At 29.6% G+C, this 21,465-nt stretch overlaps 1 protein-coding gene across 4 annotated transcripts in view; it reads left to right on the top strand.

The window, feature by feature from the left end:
• The window catches only part of LOC136978712 (paired amphipathic helix protein Sin3a-like), a 141,130-nt gene that overhangs the window by 96,060 nt on the left and 23,605 nt on the right, over positions 1-21,465 (top strand). For 3 of the 4 annotated variants that reach the window (XM_067274491.1, XM_067274490.1, XM_067274488.1), the window contains 10 exons: positions 805-942; positions 3,346-3,498; positions 3,581-3,667; positions 8,957-9,075; positions 9,142-9,287; positions 9,377-9,474; positions 11,190-11,306; positions 13,682-13,839; positions 14,666-14,746; positions 20,047-20,230. In XM_067274491.1, coding sequence (XP_067130592.1) covers positions 805-942; positions 3,346-3,498; positions 3,581-3,667; positions 8,957-9,075; positions 9,142-9,287; positions 9,377-9,474; positions 11,190-11,306; positions 13,682-13,839; positions 14,666-14,746; positions 20,047-20,230 — 1,281 coding nt within the window. The remainder of the gene's footprint in view (positions 1-804; positions 943-3,345; positions 3,499-3,580; positions 3,668-8,956; positions 9,076-9,141; positions 9,288-9,376; positions 9,475-11,189; positions 11,307-13,681; positions 13,840-14,665; positions 14,747-20,046; positions 20,231-21,465) is intronic. The other variant, XM_067274489.1, reaches the window with a different exon arrangement.

Below are 21,465 nucleotides of genomic sequence, written 5' to 3'. Positions count from 1 at the left end.
CTTTTTGCCATTTTACAATAATTAAAAATATAAGAAGTTTTTAAAATAAAATCTCATAATAGACTGCATCACCCATAATTTTAAATATTTTTGCTGGAAAAGTTACACAACTTAATAATAGCAAATTTATAGCCCAATTAATTATGGTGATCATTTGGTTGAGTACACAACCTATTGCTGGATTATTTTTATGTAATCATTATATTTATCATATAATAAATCAGTAGCAGTGTACCTTCATTATAAATAATTTTTCTTTTAGATATAAGTGTATATATAAAATAAACAATGTATTCCAAAAACTAAGATACTTCAAATCTTGAACATCATCTCTGTTTTGAAAAATACATTTTTACTACTTGATGTCTTTGTATTTCCTTCTATTACTTTCTTAATATGGACACAATTTTTTTACTTTTAGAATATTTCTTTTTATTTTAAAAATAAAAACTGTAAATCCAGTATTATAACCTGATAATTTCTGTGATATTAAGTATATTTTATGTATAAAACTTAAGTGATTTTTTTTATTAATTCTATGTATATATATTTTTCTTGACAGTTTATTCTATTTGATTTTATTGTGTTGTGAGATGAAGTACATTCTTTAATAAGGAATGTATACGATCAGCCAATAAATTAATTGCTGATTAGGTATCAGAATGATTATCAGTTAATTTTTAATAATTAGCTAATAATCACTATTGATGAATTGGTACTGTTTTCTTTATGTAATATTATAAAATACTATTTTTAATGTTTGAATATTTTTTAATTTCAACTTTTTACACTTGTTAATAATAGGGAAATCATGCTGGTTCTAAACCTCTCACTGAGAGTGAAGTATATGCTCAAGTGGCAAAATTATTTCAAAATCAAGAAGATTTACTTCAGGAATTTGGTCAGTTTCTGCCAGATGCTAATGGAGCAGCTAGTATATTGGTGAGTTTTAAGAATTGAAAAACTTTAATATTGAAAATTTTAAATTTTTTCTGATAAAACATAATCAAGTAACTATCTTATAGTAACTGTTAGAAATAATAAACTTATTAAAATAAATTAAAATATATTTTAAAATATTTTATATTATGATGTTATAAGACACACGAGTTTTTTATTATGAAAATTTCAAACATTAATAATTTTCTAACATTTTATATGTATTTATTCATATTTATTAAGGTATAAAATTCAAAATACTATTTCTTGATCTATATATATTAATGAAAATTTATTGCACAAAAAGAGAGTTTATCATTTATGCAAGACATTAAATATAAAAATAAATGATATTATTTAAATTTTATATGAAACAAAGTTTTTCACATTACTCTTGCATAACTTATGTATTGTTAGTTATGCTATTTGAACTCCAAAATAAACTATACTAGACCAGTGGTGCTTAACCTGGGGTGCATTCTCATCTAGGGTGTGTGAGACTTTTTTGAGAGAGAAAATATTTCTTTGAATTTATATGATTATTTTTTTTTTATATTGATGAATGGGTACAAATGATTTTTCTTTTCTTAATTACTTAAGTTAAGCTGGAGCTGTATTCTGGTCACTTATCTCTTGTCTCTTCTTTCAGAGACGAATGATGTCAAAACTAGAGATGAGATTCGTCTCTCAGAGACAGCGGCGGTTCTGATCATTCATAATGATTTTGTCTTTGTTGTTGACATCACGATTCTGTTAGGTTGATTATACATGTTCCGGTTATCGGCATTTGCAACATGGTATAGAATTTTAACCAATGAAATTGTAAAATTTTTGAAAATACAGTGTGTGTAATTATAGATCATGTGGTAAGGAAAGCACGTAATTTTGACAAAGATATGTTTTTTGTTTTATAACATTTTTACAGATTGCAATGTCAAATTGTCTCTTAACAAATAAAAATTTTAATAATCTAAGTTAGAAAAGCATGTGTACTTAATTAAAAAGAAATTAGATGGTAATATTTTGAAAAATACTTAGAGTAATGGATAAGATTAACATCATATTTAATAGTTTATTAATTGATGTAGGATAATTAAAAACGACGGAATCAGTGGCATTCTCAAGTAGGCACTGGAAAAAAATTGGAAGCATTTTCTCTCTTGAAATATTTTTTTCCCAAGATAAAGAATGTTCTCTAATATAATTGTCCAGTGCGAGTAGCATCCAGTTGTCCATATTGGATATAATGAAATCGAGGCAAAAGATGAAAGACAACTATCCACCTGTCTCCGATTGACAAGAGAATTTTCAGAGAAAAAGTTGTCCAGAATCGCATGTGGAGAGACGCGATGATCTCTCAAGATGTAAACAAATGATTAGCCAATCAGCAACCGGCTTGTGACATAGGCACTGTCTCTCAGAGACCAGAGACGATGACTAGAATACAGCCCCTGGAGTCACACTTACAGAAAAAAAAGCTCACATAACCATAATGGCAATTTTCTGTTCAGTATGAATTTCATGTTTTGCATGTAAAATTGTGAAAGAAAAGAAAAACGGAATAAAAAAAAATAACAAACTTCTTTGCTGTTAATGTTGTAAACACATCAACGTTCCCAGGATCTGATTGGTCAACATGTACATTTTACGTGACCAGAAAAAATTTTCCACTGAGCACCTCTCAAGTTGATTTTCCAGAAATGTTATGGGTGAGGGACGTAAAATTTTTCTGGTTTTGGCTTTTGGTTTACATTTTCAGTGGTGTTTTTCTGTAAGTGTTACTCCAGCTTTATATCTAAAGTTAAGTCAAAATAGATTGAGAAAATGATATGATCCTACCCTCCTAAATAAAAAAAAAAATGAATTTTTTATGGGTGTACATGAACACATTTTAAAAATTCAAGGGAGTATGAGCAAAAAAATGTTAAGCCATGCTAACCATTGTATTAGATAAATATGATAATAATTTTGATAATGTAATAGTAACTACAAGTGTTATGTATTATTTAATATTAATACATAACTAAGAAATTTAACTTGGAAGTCTAGATGGTATATGTGACAAACTAATGACATTGTTATGTGAAGTTGCTGGTTCAAATCTTCAGACTAAAATTATTTTAGACATAAATAATTTAATTGTTTTAAAATTTACTAATTATTAATGTAACTAAGATATTGCAAAACATCTAACTCAAACAGTTAAGTTAATCATTCAACAGAATTATTAACTTAATTGGCCTAAATGTTATCTTGTAAATTTTTAATGTCATATCTGGCATTTATATGCCATTGATTTTAGTAAATGTTTTGAATTGAAGTAGAATGTTTTGAAAGTAAGAAAAATGATTTTAACAACTTCAGTTAAGTTTACTAATACTTAACAATTATTTTTTTGTTATTTAGCAACCTACAACCAAAGCTGTTAATAATGATCATACTGCTGCTGCAAAGAAACCTATTGTGTCTAAGCCTGTAAGCACTCCTATAAACAGCCAAACAAAACAACCACAAGCTGTTAAACGTCCTGCTCCGTCATTGCCATCACAACCTAATAAGGTTTTTATACTTCTTTTATAACTTTATTTTCATTCATTAAAAATTGTATATAATATATATTACTATTTTGATATTTTTGCAGAAACAAAAAATGACTAGTCTGAAAGATATTACTTTATCTGAAGCTGGAAAACATGGTAGTTTAAATGAATTTGCATTTTTTGATAAGGTAATTTTTTATTGCAATTTTTATGTAGAATGCTAATTTATAATTAATTAAATATAAAATGACACAATACAGTATGTACTTTTATAAAATGTTAAATTAAATCAATTGATAAATTTTTAGGTAAAGAATGTATTTAAAGAATAATACAGTCAAACCTGTTTTTGTGCGGTCTTTTTTTGTGTGATTTTTTTATGCGATTTTTTATTTGTGCGGTATAGTTGGCGACTAGTCTCAAGCGATTTGTCATGTCTCACGTTGACTTATTATAGCTAAATAAACTTATTATAGCATAAATGAACTTATTATAGTAATATTATTGCACGAATATGCAAAAAATGAAATAATTTATTTTTTAAGTCAACAAAACACCACCTGGACAAAAATATGTAAAACAGATGATAGATGAGACGATGCAGTCAAGTGCTGACATCTGTTGTCAATAAATTCTATTTCGTACGGTTTTGAGTTATTTTCTATGTGAGACTTTTTTATGCGGTCCCTATTGACCGCATAAAAAAATATTTTTTTAATTGTGTTGCGAAAACTATTTTTTATAGCGACTCGTGAAGTTTCGTGCGATTTTTTTTTTTTTTTTTTTAATGCGGTCCCTATCCACCGCATAAAAACAGGTTTGACTGTACAGTCAAACCTTAGGTTTTGAACTTAATCTGTTTCTAAAAGTTATTTGAAAACCGATTTGTTCTAAAACTGAAACAAATTTTTCCATAAGAAACAATATAAAATGGATTAATCTGTTCCTGATCCCTAAGACAAAACTTTTTGTTTTCCATTTTAGCTGTATTTCATGCATAAAAATGCCTACAAAGGAAATATATTATTATTTTATCTAGATCTATATTTATTAAAAGAAAAATGTTCCATCATTTCAATCGAAACTGAAACTAACACTTTAAACGAAGTCCTTTAAATAAAGACTCAACTTTGACTTTCTGGATGAAATATACACAAATCAATCAAGATGGACAGTACCTTATCCACACTTTCTGAAATATTATGTTTGAATTGATTTGCTTTCAATTTTAATTAATTAATTAATTAATTAATTTTATTTTTAGTTTCGTTTTGGTGCAAAGGCCAGTTTTAATTATTGTTTTATTATTTTTAATTTTAATTAACTGGCTTCCTAGTATTAATAAATATTAAATATCATTATTATCAATCTTTATTAGTTTAAAGGGTGGGAGCCCTGTTACTCAAGGGCTAAGTAATTACAATTATCAAAAAGAAAATACATTTTTCAAATGTACAATCAAAAATTTACACCAATAATTATTTTCTTACAAGTTCTTAGATTTTATCTATTATTTGGTAGTTACATCTTCCTTCACAATTTTAATTACAAAGTTATACAAGTTGTACAGCTCTTTCTTTGAGAGTTTATTTAGATTTTCTTTAAAGTCTTGAGTTGAACTTTGCTGTATTATGTAAGATATTCCAAATAACTTTCATATTTGAGTAAACTTTTCACAATCTTTCAGTATGTGTAATATTGAAAAGTCTTTGGAATCACACCAATGACAATTTATTATTAATATTATAATATATAATATTATATTAATAATTTTTTTGTCATTTAATGTAACTTAAACATATTTAAACATGAATTCTTGATTGCCATTTATATTACATGAATGTCACTTAATGCAGTTTTTATTAATTAATTTGATTTAAATTCAACTGTGGTATGTACCAAAATACAGAAGTAGTAGCTTTCCTGCATGCACATTGAAATGTAATTTAAATAGCAATGTCATTGATGATTCATATTGTGATGCAAGGGAATCTTGGCACAACTAAGTTCAGAATCAGTAGTCCTGTCATTGATTGGTCAGGTTGTTGACTTTCTTGAACATGGGAAATATAGGGAGTTGACCATTGGTAGTGTGGCAATTAAATAATTAGATTTGTAGCATGGAAAAAATCCAGGTCTCTACCTGGCATTTCCATTTCCCTCTGGTCAGATAAACAAGAGAAGATCGAATGTCTTAGCAAAAACAACTGTCTCGCCCTTTGTTTTGAGAAGGTTGTAAGATAAATCCCAACACTTGATTGTTGACATCTAAGAACTGTGAATTTGTTTAAATTATATTGTAAGAAGAGTTGCAGCACTAGTGGAGAGTATGAACAATCCACCTGGGTCATCAAATTCTTACGGCCTCATTGGTCAAATCGATGGCACATCTCGAACTTAGTACCACAACAACATAAGTCACCTGATTACATTCCCACACTCAGTGAGGATATAAGGAGCTCCCACTCAAAGTTCAGGGTGGACTCCACCTAGAAGCTGAACCAAAGCTCTTGTCTCCCATCTCCTCCTCCTGAGAAGATCCATGTTCATTGCACTGACTTTCATATAACCAGGATCAGGAAGACATTGGACTATTTAAGAGGTATCCAATATAGACTTTGTAAACTCTCTCTCTCAGTATATTAAGTTAAGTTTAGTTGTTAAGTAGTTAGCTTGTTGATTGTAATCTTTATATACGTATGAAGGCTGTTTCTTTTTCAACCTCTGGTGGTCCATAAAACGAAGACAAATATAAATAACAAAATGAATTTATTACCAAAAGTTAGGTAATAACATGGTTACTTTTTGACATAATCATCATGAAGATTGAGGCATTTGTCTATCTGTGGACGAATTTTGAAAATCCCCCCTTCATAAAATGTTGTCGCCAATGATTTGAGATGAGCCCTAACGTTGTTTTGAAGATCATCATTAGTCTCAAACCTTTGCCTCCTAGTCATATTTTCTGTTCAGGAAAGAGGTGGAAGTTGCTCGGCACTAAATTGCAGCTATATGCTGGGTGTTTAAAGGCAATGAAGACTTCCACCTCTTTCCTGAACTGAAAACGTGGCTAGGAGGCAGAGGTTTGAGACTAATGATGATCTTCAAAACAATGTCATTAAGGCCATTTCAGTTCACTGGCAGCAACATTCTATAAAGAGAGGATGGGAAATCTATGACAAATGCCTTAATCACAGTGATTATGTTGAAAAGTAACCATTTTGTACCTAACTTTTGGTAATAAATTCATTGTGTTGTTTACATTTGTCTTTGTTTTATATACCATCGGAGGTTGAAAAAGAAACAGCCCTCATATTTAACTCCTTTATATTACTTATTAAATTTGTACTTTCATTCAATTGGTGTTGATATTCATTATTGCTAGGACCAGTCAATCTATTGACTTACCCACGGCTTTCCCACTTGATATACAGCCCTCCTACTTATTTCGAATTCAGATAGCCATCCAGTGACAAGAGAGCAGGACTCATTGTCCCGACACTGCTCAAAGGTTAGGGACAAACCCCCAACCTGCGGATTATTGCACAGTGACCAGCTCTGCCAAGTAGTTTGTTTATCAATTGAGTTATCCTAAGGCAACTGGGTACAAAAATTAGTTCAAAATTTAGTTCATAAACTGAATTGTTTGAAAAGCAAGGCATTCAAAACTCAAGGTTTGACTGTATTAATAAAATAAGTTCAGGCATAAAACATCTTAATATAATAGTAAGTTAGTAGATAAATTTTACATCATTTGTTGTTTCAGATTGAAAACATATCTAATATTTGAAGATTTATGTGCATTTTTGCTTTAATATAACATACAGGCATAAACATGGAACATAAACATAAAAGTATGGAATCTATCTTGTAATATTGAAGCTATTATAAGAAATTCTCACAACTTTGATATAAATAGTGGAAAATTTATTTAATATTTTCTAAATACTTATTCAGTGAAGTACATTGTTTTAAGACAATGTATGTTTTTGATAAAATTTAACTGAATTTAATTCAATTATAATAAATGTTAGTCAATTTAATTTTAATAAATGTTTTTGAAATTTCTTTCCAAAGATTGTTTTCATGTCTAAAAGATGATAAAAATTAGCTTATTTCAAAGTTCATTTTGAGATGAGTTAATTTTTATTAGATTCTAATCTAGTTCATAAATATCTCTCAGTATGATAGTCATTAGTGCTGGAATTTTTGGTTGATAGATGAATAACTTTGATGTTGCATGAGCTTCCTACATTTTTCCAGGTAAAAATGCACACTTTGTTTTTGAATATTATTTCAGGTGTTAATTTATTTCTTAAACAACCTATTTATTTAGTTTTGAGAATGTTATATACATGTATTTTTGAACTGATGACAACCAAAAGGAAAAAATTCTATTTTTTCCTTTTGGTTTTCAGTGTGAGGAAATCAAAGTCAATTCCTGTATGGAGTGTGAGGAAATCAAAGTCAATTCCTGTATGGAGTGTGAGGAAATCAAAGTCAATTCCTGTATGGAGTGTGAGGAAATCAAAGTCAATTCCTGTATGGAGTGTGAGGAAATCAAAGTCAATTCCTGTATGGAGTGTGAGGAAATCAAAGTCAATTCCTGTATGGAGTGTGAGGAAATCAAAGTCAATTCCTGTATGGAGTGTGAGGAAATCAAAGTCAATTACAGAGCATTTTTAAATCAAGATTTTATCTTGCTTATTACAGGAAAAAAGTCACTTCTTAATTTTACAGATTTTATTCACTTGTCTTTATAACAACATGCCTTAATACTTTACTCAAATATTGAGCTGTGTTATAGTAATGTTGAAGTTATTTTTATCTTTTTATCAAAAAATTTATTTACATTTTTAAAATATGATTTTAAATGTTTCCAGACATAATCATTTTAGTTTCTTATTTTTGAGAAACTAATTTTCTGAGTTTTCTTTCAGAAATATTGTGTTTAAAAAGAGATCTAACACAGAACTCCAAAAAATTACTAAAGTAAACTTAAAGAAATTAAGTTATTCTCAAAGATGCTTAAAATAGTATGGACACTTCATTGAACATGTCAAAAATGTTGGCATGATACCAACAAGACTAAACTACATTTATTTTACTTAAAAATAAATTAAGTTTGAACTTGTTCATTGATTCCAAAAAGTTGATATTCTTACTATTAGTTTGTTAAATTTATTTTTATATAAAATAATTTAATAAACTTTTTAAAATGTATTTTAATACAAATTTATAAAAGTAAACATTTAAATGTATTTAAATTATTATTTATTTTACAACTGTTTATAACAATAAAGCATATAAATATGAAAAACAGAATTAAATTGCTGAAGTTATACCAAGAAAAGAGTTGGGAATTTGCTATATTCTCATCATGTTTAGTTTCAAATCCATCAAAAATTGTTCAAGTCTATTCTATTGCAATGCAATATTAATTAAATAAATAAATTTAATAAAAATTTTGAATTCAGGTTCGAAAAGCACTACGAAGTCAGGAAGCTTATGAGAATTTTTTAAGATGTATAGTAGTATACAATAATGAAGTTATTTCAAGAAGTGAATTGGTTCATTTGGTGACACCTTTCCTTGGGTAAAATTTTTAACATCATTATATTTATTTTATATTGTTTATAAATACTAACACTCAACATTATAGGAAATACAATGAACTGTTTAAATGGTTCAAAGATTTTATTGGTCATAAAGAGTCAGGAAGTGCCATAGATGGTATCACTAATAAAACTGTTAGCCAGGAAAGAGAAAGAATTGGTGGTGATTTTGCAATGGAAATTGGTATGTGTGGTATGTTAAAATCTCAGTTTTTACAGAACTCTTGGTATATAATTTTCATTAATTAAATTGCTTTAACTAGTTTTTTAAATTTGTTTTAGATTATTCATCATGTAAAAAATATGGAGCAAGTTACAGAGCTTTACCCAAAAATTATGTTCAGTTGAAATGCAGTGGTCGAACACCTCTTTGCAAAGAGGTTAGATTTTATATTTATATTTATTATTATTATTTTTAAATTAAAGTTCTAAACATCTAATTCTGTTTAATTAAATATTAAATTATTAAATATTTTGATTATTTTGGATTTTATAACTTATAAATTTTAGAGGATTTCTCAACTTCCTATGAATCATTTACAATAGAAACAATTGAATGTTTTTGAATAATAAATTTTTTAATGGTTTTTTAATATTTATTAAGTTTCTTTAATAACAAAGTGGTGTTTGCTGATGTTTACAAATTTTCAAAATCATCAAAAACTAATTAAATGATAAATCTACTGCTTAGACTACAGTCAAACTTCTATACTACCAACTTCTATATAACAAATTTTTCCATATAACGAATTTTTGCATTGTACACTGTTTTTTCAGCCAAAAATATAAGTAAAATTGCTTCTAAATAACAAAGTTAAATTTTTATTTAACAATTTTTTAAAAATTTGTAAGGGTCATCGATTATTAAAAGTCGATTACTCCATCTGTGTTCAGTTCAAATTTAGGTTCAGTTTCAGATATTAATCTGTAAACCCTTTATAAAACTGTGGCCCAGATGTGAGAAATACTGGTCATTATCTTTTAAAACTATCATATAATCTGCTCCCCATGTGGCTACCAGTTATAAAGAAAAGGAGAGATTAGGTCCAAATGCTGTTGTTGACAGATAAATAATTTACAATTAGAAAATATCAAAAACATTGAAAGGTGTTAATTTTGCCAACTGTTGGACTAATTTTTGAGGTTAGTGAGATTTTATTGACGAGACTATGTCTTGTCTCTAAAATCACACTGCTGTCAACAGCTGCACATCTTAGAGGTATGAAGGAGTATATGTCAGGAGTTGCGATTTGGCACAGAGTATTTGGTGCCCAAATCATGCAAACGTAAAATAAACCAGACTTGTAAGTAGTCAGGGGACCAAGAACTGGGTCAAAAGAAAATACAAAATGCTGAGAAAGACATTTTAGTAAAGTTTGGAATTTCTGTCAATAGTTTATCAACCATAATAACAAATTGTGAATCAATTTTGAAATTAGCTGATGATGCAAGAGTTATAAGAAAATATGCTAAAACCTGCATTTACATCAATGTAGATTAAACAGTTTTAATGCTCTTAATAAGTGTGAAGCTTATTATGAAAAAAGAGAGCATTTTTTAATTGTTTTGTGCAACTAAAAAATGACAATTTTTTGTTTTATGAAAATGTAATTTAACTAAGTTGTAAGTGTTTTAACACATAAATGTAAATTTACTTAAATTTAAAACTATGTATATATTACATTATTACTGTATATTATATTAATTTAAATTACATAAAATAATGAAAAAATTATGTTAAAATAACACTTTATTTACCAAAAAGTGTAACTTTTGTATAACAAAGTTTTCCTACAGTAAATTTTCTTTAGGATTTAGTGACATCATTATATAGAAGTTTGACTGTATTTGCAATTATCTAAAATGCTTTGTCAAATTTTGTTAGTTTACATTTTTAATTAATAATAGTTTAAGTTAAAAGTATTTGACCAGTCTAAGTTTATCATATTGTATCATAAGATTTATAACAGGAAACTTTTGACTAATTTTTCATATTTGAATACTTTATTTTGTAATTTAACATTTTATAATACAACAAATCTTTCATTTGTGTAAAAATAAAGTTTTATATTTTAATTTAAAATATTTTTTATAGGTTCTTAATGATACTTGGGTATCATTTCCTTCTTGGTCTGAAGATTCCACTTTTGTCAGTTCCCGAAAAACACAATATGAAGAATATATTTACAGATGTGAAGATGAGAGGTTTGAGGTAATTGTTGGCCTTCTAAGTCAAAGTATTGACAAGGGCTGATCAGAATTGACCCAGAATTTTGTTAAAGTATTCTCTGGTAACATAACACATTTGTTGCATCTTTATGGTAGTAATTGTATTTCCTTGATAAAAAAAATTTGGAGACATTGCTGCATCCAGTTGAGCAACATCTCAAACTTCTTTGTTGGTATAGAATTTTTGGACCACTCAAATGCTCTTTCATGGGTCCAAATATTTGATCACACAGTCACACAAACACAAATCACACTGTGAAGAATTGGAACTGTATGGTAGGTGATCTAGAATTTCTCTCTCAATCAAGAAATGTCAGTGTTTGAACAGTGTGGATAGCAGTAGAGAGTTGCATATTGTCGTGAAACAGGATGATTCCAATATAGAACTTTCAAGTCACATATTCCACAGGGTAGATTTATCTTTGATTTCCAACAAATTGGAATTTACTGTAAACTTTTTTCCAGAAAATTGATGTAATTGATGCCATCTCAATCTCAGATTGTTGCAATGACTTTTCAATCTTTGTAACAATCTGTGATTGAGATCCTTGGATATAGTGAATTCTTATGCCTTCATTCCATATTCACACATTTGTTCTCAGGTGTGTGAAGTTAAACTTGCATTTTATCACAGGTGATAATCTGATCAAAGAAGCTAACTTTTCTTTCTTTGTATCATTCCAGCACTGGTTGGATGCCTCTCCTCTTTGCATCTTCTGATGAAGTATCAAAGTTTTGGGAACCCATTTGGCAAAGACCTTTCAAAAATAAAGGTTATCATGAATCACTATCACTCTGTACACTATCATAAGGATTAAAATATATATATATATATTTTTTAATCCTTGACTTATTTTTTCTTTGATTGACTGTTTTGTTCACACAGTTTGTTTTAGTTTTCTTCAGTTCCAGCATTTATCATTGCCATTGGCATATTGAAGTGACAGTATTACAATTGAGTGAATTTCAATGGGATTGACATGTTCATTGAACAAAATAGTGTATGGTATATCCTATTGCACCTTCCTACTGACTGAATATGCTGCTATGTCTTAACAGTGTACAGGATGGTTGGATGCACTGCAATATTACCACATGCAGGAAATGTCACACTGTAAAATATATGATAATAAGAGCAAGGTGGACTGACTGTTTCAGATATATATTAGAAATTCTTGGTCAATTTTGATCAACCATTGTAAATTAATAAATTGATAATATAAGCTGCTGAAAGAATAGTAAAATAATTACTATTAGACTTAAAATAGTGAAACAGAAACAGATAATAAAAATTAATTTTTACAAATGAGTTTGCTGTTACAAAAACCAAAAGTGTATGATAGCTCAAAATTTTAATTGGTTGGCTAGAAAATGTATGAAATTGAAAACTTGGCAAATGAAAAGTGAATCAGATATCAAATTATTCACAAAAGAATGAATTGTCTGAAAGATAAAAATTCAAAAGTCAAGAACTGTCTGTAAATAAACTTAGTAAATCATTTTTTATATTTTTATTTTTCAAATAATTGTTTTTAACATACTTTTATATAATACTTAATTTATATTTGATCATTAATATTATAATATAATTTATAATATATATTCCTATGCCATAACAAGATTAATTGATACATTAACTTTGATTGGATCACAGATATATTCTTACATTTTATTGTAAGTTCTTCAAAATGAATTTTGAAACTAATATGCAAAAAGATCACATTGTTGCTATGATTCTAACAGAACATTGTTAACAGACAATAAATAGATCATTAATTTTTTTACATAAATTTGAATTGCACAGTAATGAACAAAATATTGTTTTATGACGACATAATTCAGAAAAAATTATGATAATTTGCAGTATATTATACTGTATTTCATTACATGCATAATCATTCTTGATAGTAATATATCAGATCTGTTCTTTGTTTTTCTATGGAGATTTTGATGTATTTTTAAAAAAGTTAGATGAAGTTGCTGTTAAGCCTGTTTTAAAAATGTTTTAAAGATAAGAAGAGATGTTTGAAAATGTCTGAGATGAAAATTATGTGATATTCCAATAAACCTAATTATACAATAACTGTAAATTATTATTTATCAAAATAAATTATAATTTATTTGCTACTACTAATTATCATTAACCTTGAGAAAATCAAAACTGCTAATAATAATCAAGGAATCACCATGTATTCTTATTAAATGTTTTTTGAGATGATTTGTGTCTCATTATCAGGTGAAAAGCTGATGTTTCTGATTTTAAGAAACTGTTTCTTAAAAGAAATTATATATGTTTACATTTCTTTTTACTTTGTTTCCTTCTGATGATTTCCTTTTTTTATGTATATACTTTAACAGTTGGATATAGTGTTAGAAAGCAATCTTTCTACTATTCGGGTATTAGAAGCTGTACAAAAAAAAATGGCAAGAATGACTGCTGATGAAAAACTACATTTTCGACTAGATGATACTTTAGGAGGAACTTCAACAGTAATTCATCAACAGGCAATTAAAAGGTAAATGTTTATTAATATAATATTACATAAATCAATATTTGAGATAAACAATAAATAACATATAGAAAATAATTTGATTGGTGATTGTCTATTGCAATAGTATATATTATATATATATTGCAATGTCAATATAAATGGGTAAGTATATATTATATATTGACATTTTTGATTCACTTTCAACATACAATAATAATAATTGTTCATTTGAAGATTTTTTTAATTAATATATTTATTATATTAATATAAAAAATCTTAAAAGTGAACAAATCTCCATATAATTTTATAAAAATGCAGCAGATTGCTAGTTAAAGCAATTAAAATAGAAAGGTGTATTGGAAAAGAAATGTTTTTAGCTTATATTTAGCCATCTTCAACTTTAATTTGAATAAAAAATGATATAATTTCTTTGTTTTCAATTATATTGTTTTTTACTCAAATTATATACATGTTTTCATCATGTCTTTGACGGAGTAGTAGTAGTAGTATTTTTTTCAACTGTTTTTTTTTTCCTGTATTAATAAAATAAATGTCTCTCTGTAAAATGAAATATTTTGGTCAGCACCATTTAATTTCATTTTAGATGTGTTTTATGTTATTTATATCAGTATAATATGTTTAAAATCATAACTTGTCATATAAATAATTTTCATTCATAAAAAAAATACTCTCATATAATTTTTCTCTTTAGCATAAAAAGGGTAGGAAAAAGACTGAAAAAATACACACAAAATATTAAATTATTTCAAAAAGAAAGCTGTAATTAATAAGATCATTGTGGAAAATGTGGAATATCTTTAAAATTTAAAATGCATTAATTCTTTTATAGAATATATGGTGATAAAGCTGGAGATATAATTGAAGGATTGAAAAAAAATCCATCTATTGCAGTTCCACTTGTTTTAAGAAGGTTAGTAATATGTAATTTATATTTAAGTATTGCTAGTATACATTAAATGGATCTGATTCTTGAATTAAAAGGTTTTGAAAAATAAAATATAATCAATTTTTTGGGAATTTATTATATTTTGTTTAATCATTTGATAGTTTATATTTGTATAATAAATTAAATGTTTTAAATGAATGTGTTAAATAATAAAAGAAAAATATCATAAATTTTATATTCCATATCTTGTAATATAATCAAGATGGGATGATGATGATGATGATGATGATGATGATAATAATAATAATAATATACACTTCATTAATTTTTGTTTTGGTCACTATGCCTCGACTTTGGTCCGGCATAGTACACAGTCACCGGTGTTAACCGAGTATATCTCACTTAACCCAACATAATAATAATAATAATAATAATAAAGTGAGATAGACTCGGTTAACACCGGTGGCTGTGTACTATGCCGGACCAAAGTCAAGGCATAGTAACCAAAACAGAAATTAAAGAAGTGTATCAGTGTGTGTGTCTGTATTCAGGAATTTTCTCACAATATGACATGTATTCAATTGTAATGTGCCCAGGCTTTTGTGTAGTGTGTGTGGTATGACACCTGTAAAGGAGAGAATGACAGGTACAATAAGCACCCTATCCATCCTCCACAGATGCCTTATTTCCTGGGAGAGTTCTGTGTATTTGCTAATTTTTTCAATGCATGCGTTTTGTATATTGTGAGTGTTTGGAATGGATATGTCTATAATGTATGTGATTTTATTGTTTGTCAATGAGTGTGATGTCTGGTCTGTTGTAAATTGTTTTATCTGTGATTATGGCTCAGTTGTACATTTTGTGCATGTTGTTTTCCAATACTGTCTGTGGAATGTATTTGTAGTATGGTTCGTGGATATCTACTAATTTGTGTTTCTTTGCAAGCTCTTGGTATATTATATTTGCTACTTGATTATGTCTGTGTAGATAATCTGTCTGTGCCAAGAGCTTGCAACCAGAAATGATGTGTTGTATAGTTTCTGGCATGATGTGACATTTTCTGCACGTGTCATTTGTGAGTGTTGTATCTTTGAGTATGTGTTTTCTGTAGTTCTTAGTATTTATGGCCTGATCCTGTATGGCGATCATGATTCCTTCTGTCTCCCCAAAGAGGCATCCCCAAGCTAACCAGCTGTTTGACGCAGTTTTGTCAACAAAATCCTGGGCTAGGTCATAAGGATGCCTGCCATGGAACGCCTTTTGAGCCCATGATTGCTTAATGGTGTCTATGCTTTTTATATGTTGTGTCGTGTCCATATGATGTGAGTGTAAGTTTAATGGTGTGTTATTTGAGTCTGCTAGAGTTACTGCTTTGTGTAATTGTGATGTTTCTTGCTTTTTGTAGAAAAACTCTTGTAGTGTCTGTATTTGTTTGTAGTGAAGGTTAACTATGTCAATCAGGCCACGTCTGCCATCTTTACGTGGAAGGGTTAATCTTTCTGTGGCAGATTTAGGATGATGTTGTTTATGTTTAGTAAGTGTTGTTCTTGTTTTTCTTTGGAGTTGCTCAAGATCTGTGTGAGTCCAATGTATAACTCCAAAAGAATCTGTGAGTACTGGGATGACATACGTGTTTATTGCTTTAACTGTGTGTTTTGCATTTAACTGTGTTCTGAGAATAGCATTTAACCTACTTTGGTATTCTTTAATTAATCTTTGCTTTATTTGTGCATGTTCTGTTAGTTTGGCCTGTTGGAATCCTAAATATTTGTAGAACTCGCCCTCTTCCATGGATTCAATAGCGTCTCCATTTTCAAGTGCAAAATCTTCTTTCTTCAGAATTCCTTTTTCTATGTGAAGTGTTTTGCATTTATCTAGGCCAAATTCCATTTGTATGTCCTTGTGTATGAATGTGTGATTTGTAGGAATTGATGAAGTTGTTTTTGCGTGGATGCATAAAGTTTTATGTCGTCCATGTACATGAGATGTGACAGTGTAAACTGTGTTGTTTTTTCATGTCTGATATTGTAACCATATTGCGTGTTGTTTAGCATGTTGGATAATGGGTTCAGGGCTAAGCAGAACCAGAGAGGACTCAAGGAATCTTCTTGAAAAATTCCTCGCTGATGAATATTTTGTTTGTTTGTATGGAAGTGTTACTAACCCTGAGATGTAGTGTTGTTCTCTAGTGCTGCATAATGTTTTGGAAGAATGTAGTGAGTGATGGATGTATTTTGTACATGTGTAGAATATGTAGCAGCCAACTGTGTGGAACACTGTCGAATGCTTTTCTGTAGTCTATATATGCCATGTGTATGTTTCTGTGTTGTTTGTGCACTTGCTGTAGAATGACTGAATCTATGAGTAACTGTTCTTTGCATTCCCTGTGATTTCTACGGCAACTTTTTTGTTGTTCCGTAAGAATGTCGTGTTCTTCAACATGTTTGTATATTTTGTTTGCGATATAGGATGTCAATAATTTGTAGAGTGTTGGAAGACATGTAATTGGTTTGTATTGTGTGGGGTCTGTGGTATTGTTTTTAGGTTTCATGTAGGTGATGCCCTGAGTAAGAAATTTTGGCATGTCTTGTGGATTGATGATGATGTGTGTTAGGTGTTTAGCTAGTTCCTGGTGCAGTGATATAAATTTTTTGTACCAGAAATTGTGAATGTTGTCTACACCAGGTGTCTCCAGTTGTGTGTTCTGTTAACAGCATAGCGGATGTCGTGTACATTTATTTCAGCACAGGGCATAGTTGGTATGTTATGCAAGTTTCTGTTCTCCTCCTCAATCCAGCCTGCATCAGCATTGTGTGTAACAGCACTGGACCAAAGAGAAGACCAATAAGTTGTGAGTTCTTCTTCTGTTGGTGTGCCACTGTGCTGTGCATCAGTGTTAGCTTTGTTATTAATTTGTCTGTAAAAGAGTTTTTCATTGTCTCTGAATAATTTATTTTGTTGTTTTCGTAGTGAACATGTTTTATATCATTTGAGTCTACGTGCTTTGGCTGCAAGTTTTGTTTTAGTGTGTTGATGTATTCTGTAATGTGTGTGTTTTGATTTTCTTGAAAATGTTTTGAGCTGTTTCTGTAATTTGGGTGTTATGTTGTTTTTAGTGTATTATGTCAGCCTGCCTAATTGCTGTCTAATGTCATTTATTTGTGTTTCTATTCTTCTCTGCCAGGCAGGGTTGTGATAGAATTGTGTTTTTTGTGTATTTGTCTGTGATTGTACTTTCAGTCCATGGTGTGTCACTACTGTGACTGCCCCAGCATAAACTAATGTATGAATGTCTGCGAGTGTAGAAATTGAATGAATGTAGTGTGGTAGTAAGTGAGTGTTTACATAATTTAGTGTTTTTTCTACTACCTTTTGACATGTTGATTTTTGGTATTTGTGGTCTTTGTGTGGGATCTGTACCTGTATATTCAGTGAGTGTTTCCTGAAATATAAGTGAGAGCGTATTAACTAAATCCATGTCTATGTTATCAGTGATGGATGAAGAAGAGTCTATAGTATCATTAGTGGTAGTTGTTATATGTGTGCTATTATTAATTCTTGTTGCTGGATTATCCTGACAGGTTACATGATCTTCATTAATGTTAGATGTTTCTGTCTGTCGATGTATTTGATCAGCAACCTGTTGTTTGTGGAATAAGGTTGTAGTGTATAATTGTTCTTTTTTGATCAACAACCCTTTGTTCGGTGACAGTGAGATGAGAATACTGTTGTGTGAATCTATGATGTAGTTGTTGTCTGTATGCTGTCATGTTTGTTTCGAGTTTTGTGATGGTGTAGTAAGTATGGATGATAAACTCGTTCATTTTTATTGTCCATTTCATCTGTTGGTGTGGTTTTCCAGCCTTTGTGGTCTGTGGATGCATTGCCACAGAAACACCAAGGCTAGGTTGGTTTCTCACATCTGTTGAGGGCATTGCAGTAGCCATGCTTGGACCGCTGCTGCTCTCGCCACCGGTAACCAAGGGAGACTGTGGCCTATTTTTCGAATGTGAGCCTCTGCCTAACCCACAAACGCGGACCTTGTTAACCCAGGTGACGTCTGAGCCAGTATCACACTTTGATCTGGTTATTACTATAATAAATATCTCCACAGAATGTGGGTATGGTCACTCTTAGCTTCATTTCTCCCCATAGACCTTACTGGCATGGGTGTTCCTACCAGGAGCTTGTGCTCCAGCCTGCATTGCTCTATGGTTCAGTAAAATTACTGAACCATAAGCTCTTCCACCATGACCAGGTGGTGACCACGGGAGAGTTATTATTATTATGTTGGGTTAAGTGAGATGTACTCGTTTAACACCGGTGGCTGTGTACTATGCCAGACCAAAGTCAAGGCATAGTAACCAAAACAGAAATTAAAGAAGTGTATCAGTGTGTGTGTCTGTATTCAGGAATTTTCTCACAATATGACATGTATTCAACTGTAATGTGCCCAGGCTTTTGTGTAGTGTGTGTGGTATGACACCTGTAGAGGAGAGAACGACAGGTACAATAAGCACCCTATCCATCCTCCACAGATGCCTTATTTCCTGGGCGAGTTCTGTGTATTTGCTAATTTTTTCAGTGCGTGCGTTTTGTATATTGTGAGTGTTTGGAATGGATATGTTTTATCATCATCATCATCATCATCATCATCATCATCATCATCCCATCTTGATTATATTATAAGATATAGAATATAAAATTTATGATATTTTTTTTTTGGTACACAGTTAGGGTATGTACACTAGGAAGGGATTTTTCGAAATTCAGTACACAGTTAGGGTATGTACACTAAGAAGGGATTTTTTGAAATTTCCCCGTGGGGAGAGGGACAAGATTAAGGCTTACCATGAAGAACTCAGCTTCTATTATACTATTTTAGATGCAATTTTTTATTTTTAACTGCATTTTAGTAGGATACCACATTTAGTAGGGTACCATGTGGGGAAGAAAGAAGTGTATTCCTTAACAATGGAAGTGTTAAGAGAAAGAAACATGCAAGATTTACAGATGCAGATGCGGTTTTTTGCATTTTTGCAGGAAATCGAACATATTTTTAGACCCATTTAAAAATTCCATAATTAGTCTGGTAACAGGGGGACCTAATTCTTGCATTCTGTGAAAATGGGTAAGATTGGCTATAATGTAATAATCTTAATCTTTGCTATCATTACATTTTGCCTGAGTAACGCTGGGTTTATCTGCTAGTTTATATATATTTTATTTAAATTTGATAATAGTTTAGTTCTATTTTACTCTATTTGAAATTGTAAATTATATTATAATTTGTTTTATTAACTATATGTAATTTTTAATTTTAGATTAAAGGCTAAAGAAGAAGAATGGAGAGAAGCTCAAAGAAGTTTCAATAAAATTTGGAGAGAACAAAATGAAAAATATTATTTAAAGTCATTGGATTACCAAGGAATAAATTTTAAACAAAATGATATGAAGTTTCTCAGATCTAAAAGCTTATTAAATGAAATTGATACAATATTTGAAGAGGTATGCTGTATTACTATAATTATTTGTTTTTGTATTTTGTTAGAGAGTATTATTTAATCTAGAGAGGTAATAACTGAAATCAAATAAAGTAGCATTAGTAATGAAAAGAAAAAGTTTAATATCTTTGACCATATTAAAAAATTTTCAGTTTTAAATTTTTATAAAATATATACATTATCTTTCTTCTTGTTCATACACACACACACACACACACACACACACACACACACACACACACAACATATGTGTGTGAAGATAACAAGAAGAAAGATAATCATACAATGATCTAACTTATTGGATATTTTTGTTAATAAACCCTGGGCTTAATTATGGAAACTGAGTGACTTTATTGAGGTATCCATTGATGACATAAATAAAGACTTACTATTAGAAACTTATTTTGTAATAAAAGTGAAGCAAATAAATTATTGACTTATTTTTGATCACCAGTTTGAACATCATCAAACAGCAACCAATAAACATTTCATGTGGAAGTGGACAGATTTTAGATGATTGTTTTGGTATTACAAATGGATTTTTTTTTTCAAGGAAGTTCTATACATACAAGTTATAGCGTTTACAAAATACACAACTAGTATACGGTATTTACAACAATTAACAGCAAAAAAATAATTCAAAGAACATTTTTAAAAAGCTGATATTCATACATTGTACTGCCACTCCTTAGGCTCTGTCCTTTTGGTTATCTTAAATGTAGCTATGTATGTTGATATGATAACTTGGTAGATGGCTAGTGATTTAGGAGAGGGAGAACTGTAATTTTCACAGTCCCACAACACTATACAGAACTATAAAAAATGGTAGTTTCTGATTTTAATATCTTGTAAATGCCAAATTTGATAAAATTTTAAAAGCTCTATCAATGAGGATTTAGATTAGTAGACCAATTTAGGGTGTATGTCATCTGCAGATGTTTTTCATTTAATGCTGATAAGATGTATTATGAAAGAAATTTTTTATATATATATATATTTCACTGGTTATTTCTCGCATGATTTCTCTTTGTTTTGAATGCATTAAGTGTAAATTTTTGGATTTAAGTACAGTGGAACCTCATATAACAAGCAAAACAAATTGTAAAGTAATGACTCACTTAATGAGTGATGTTTTTGATAACAAGTGTCAAGGAGAGGGGAAGTCCTGGATTGTGTGCATCAGTCTGTGTTTAGCACTCATTCCACTAGCATCTTACTGTTGTTTCCATCTTACATATT

Source organism: Centruroides vittatus, unplaced genomic scaffold (assembly GCF_030686945.1).
Source record: "Centruroides vittatus isolate TY-2023 unplaced genomic scaffold, ASM3068694v2 contig_549, whole genome shotgun sequence".
Taxonomy (NCBI): domain Eukaryota; kingdom Metazoa; phylum Arthropoda; class Arachnida; order Scorpiones; family Buthidae; genus Centruroides; species Centruroides vittatus.
The sequence above is the reverse complement of the archived record's forward strand: the minus strand, read 5'-3'. Positions and strand labels throughout refer to the sequence as shown.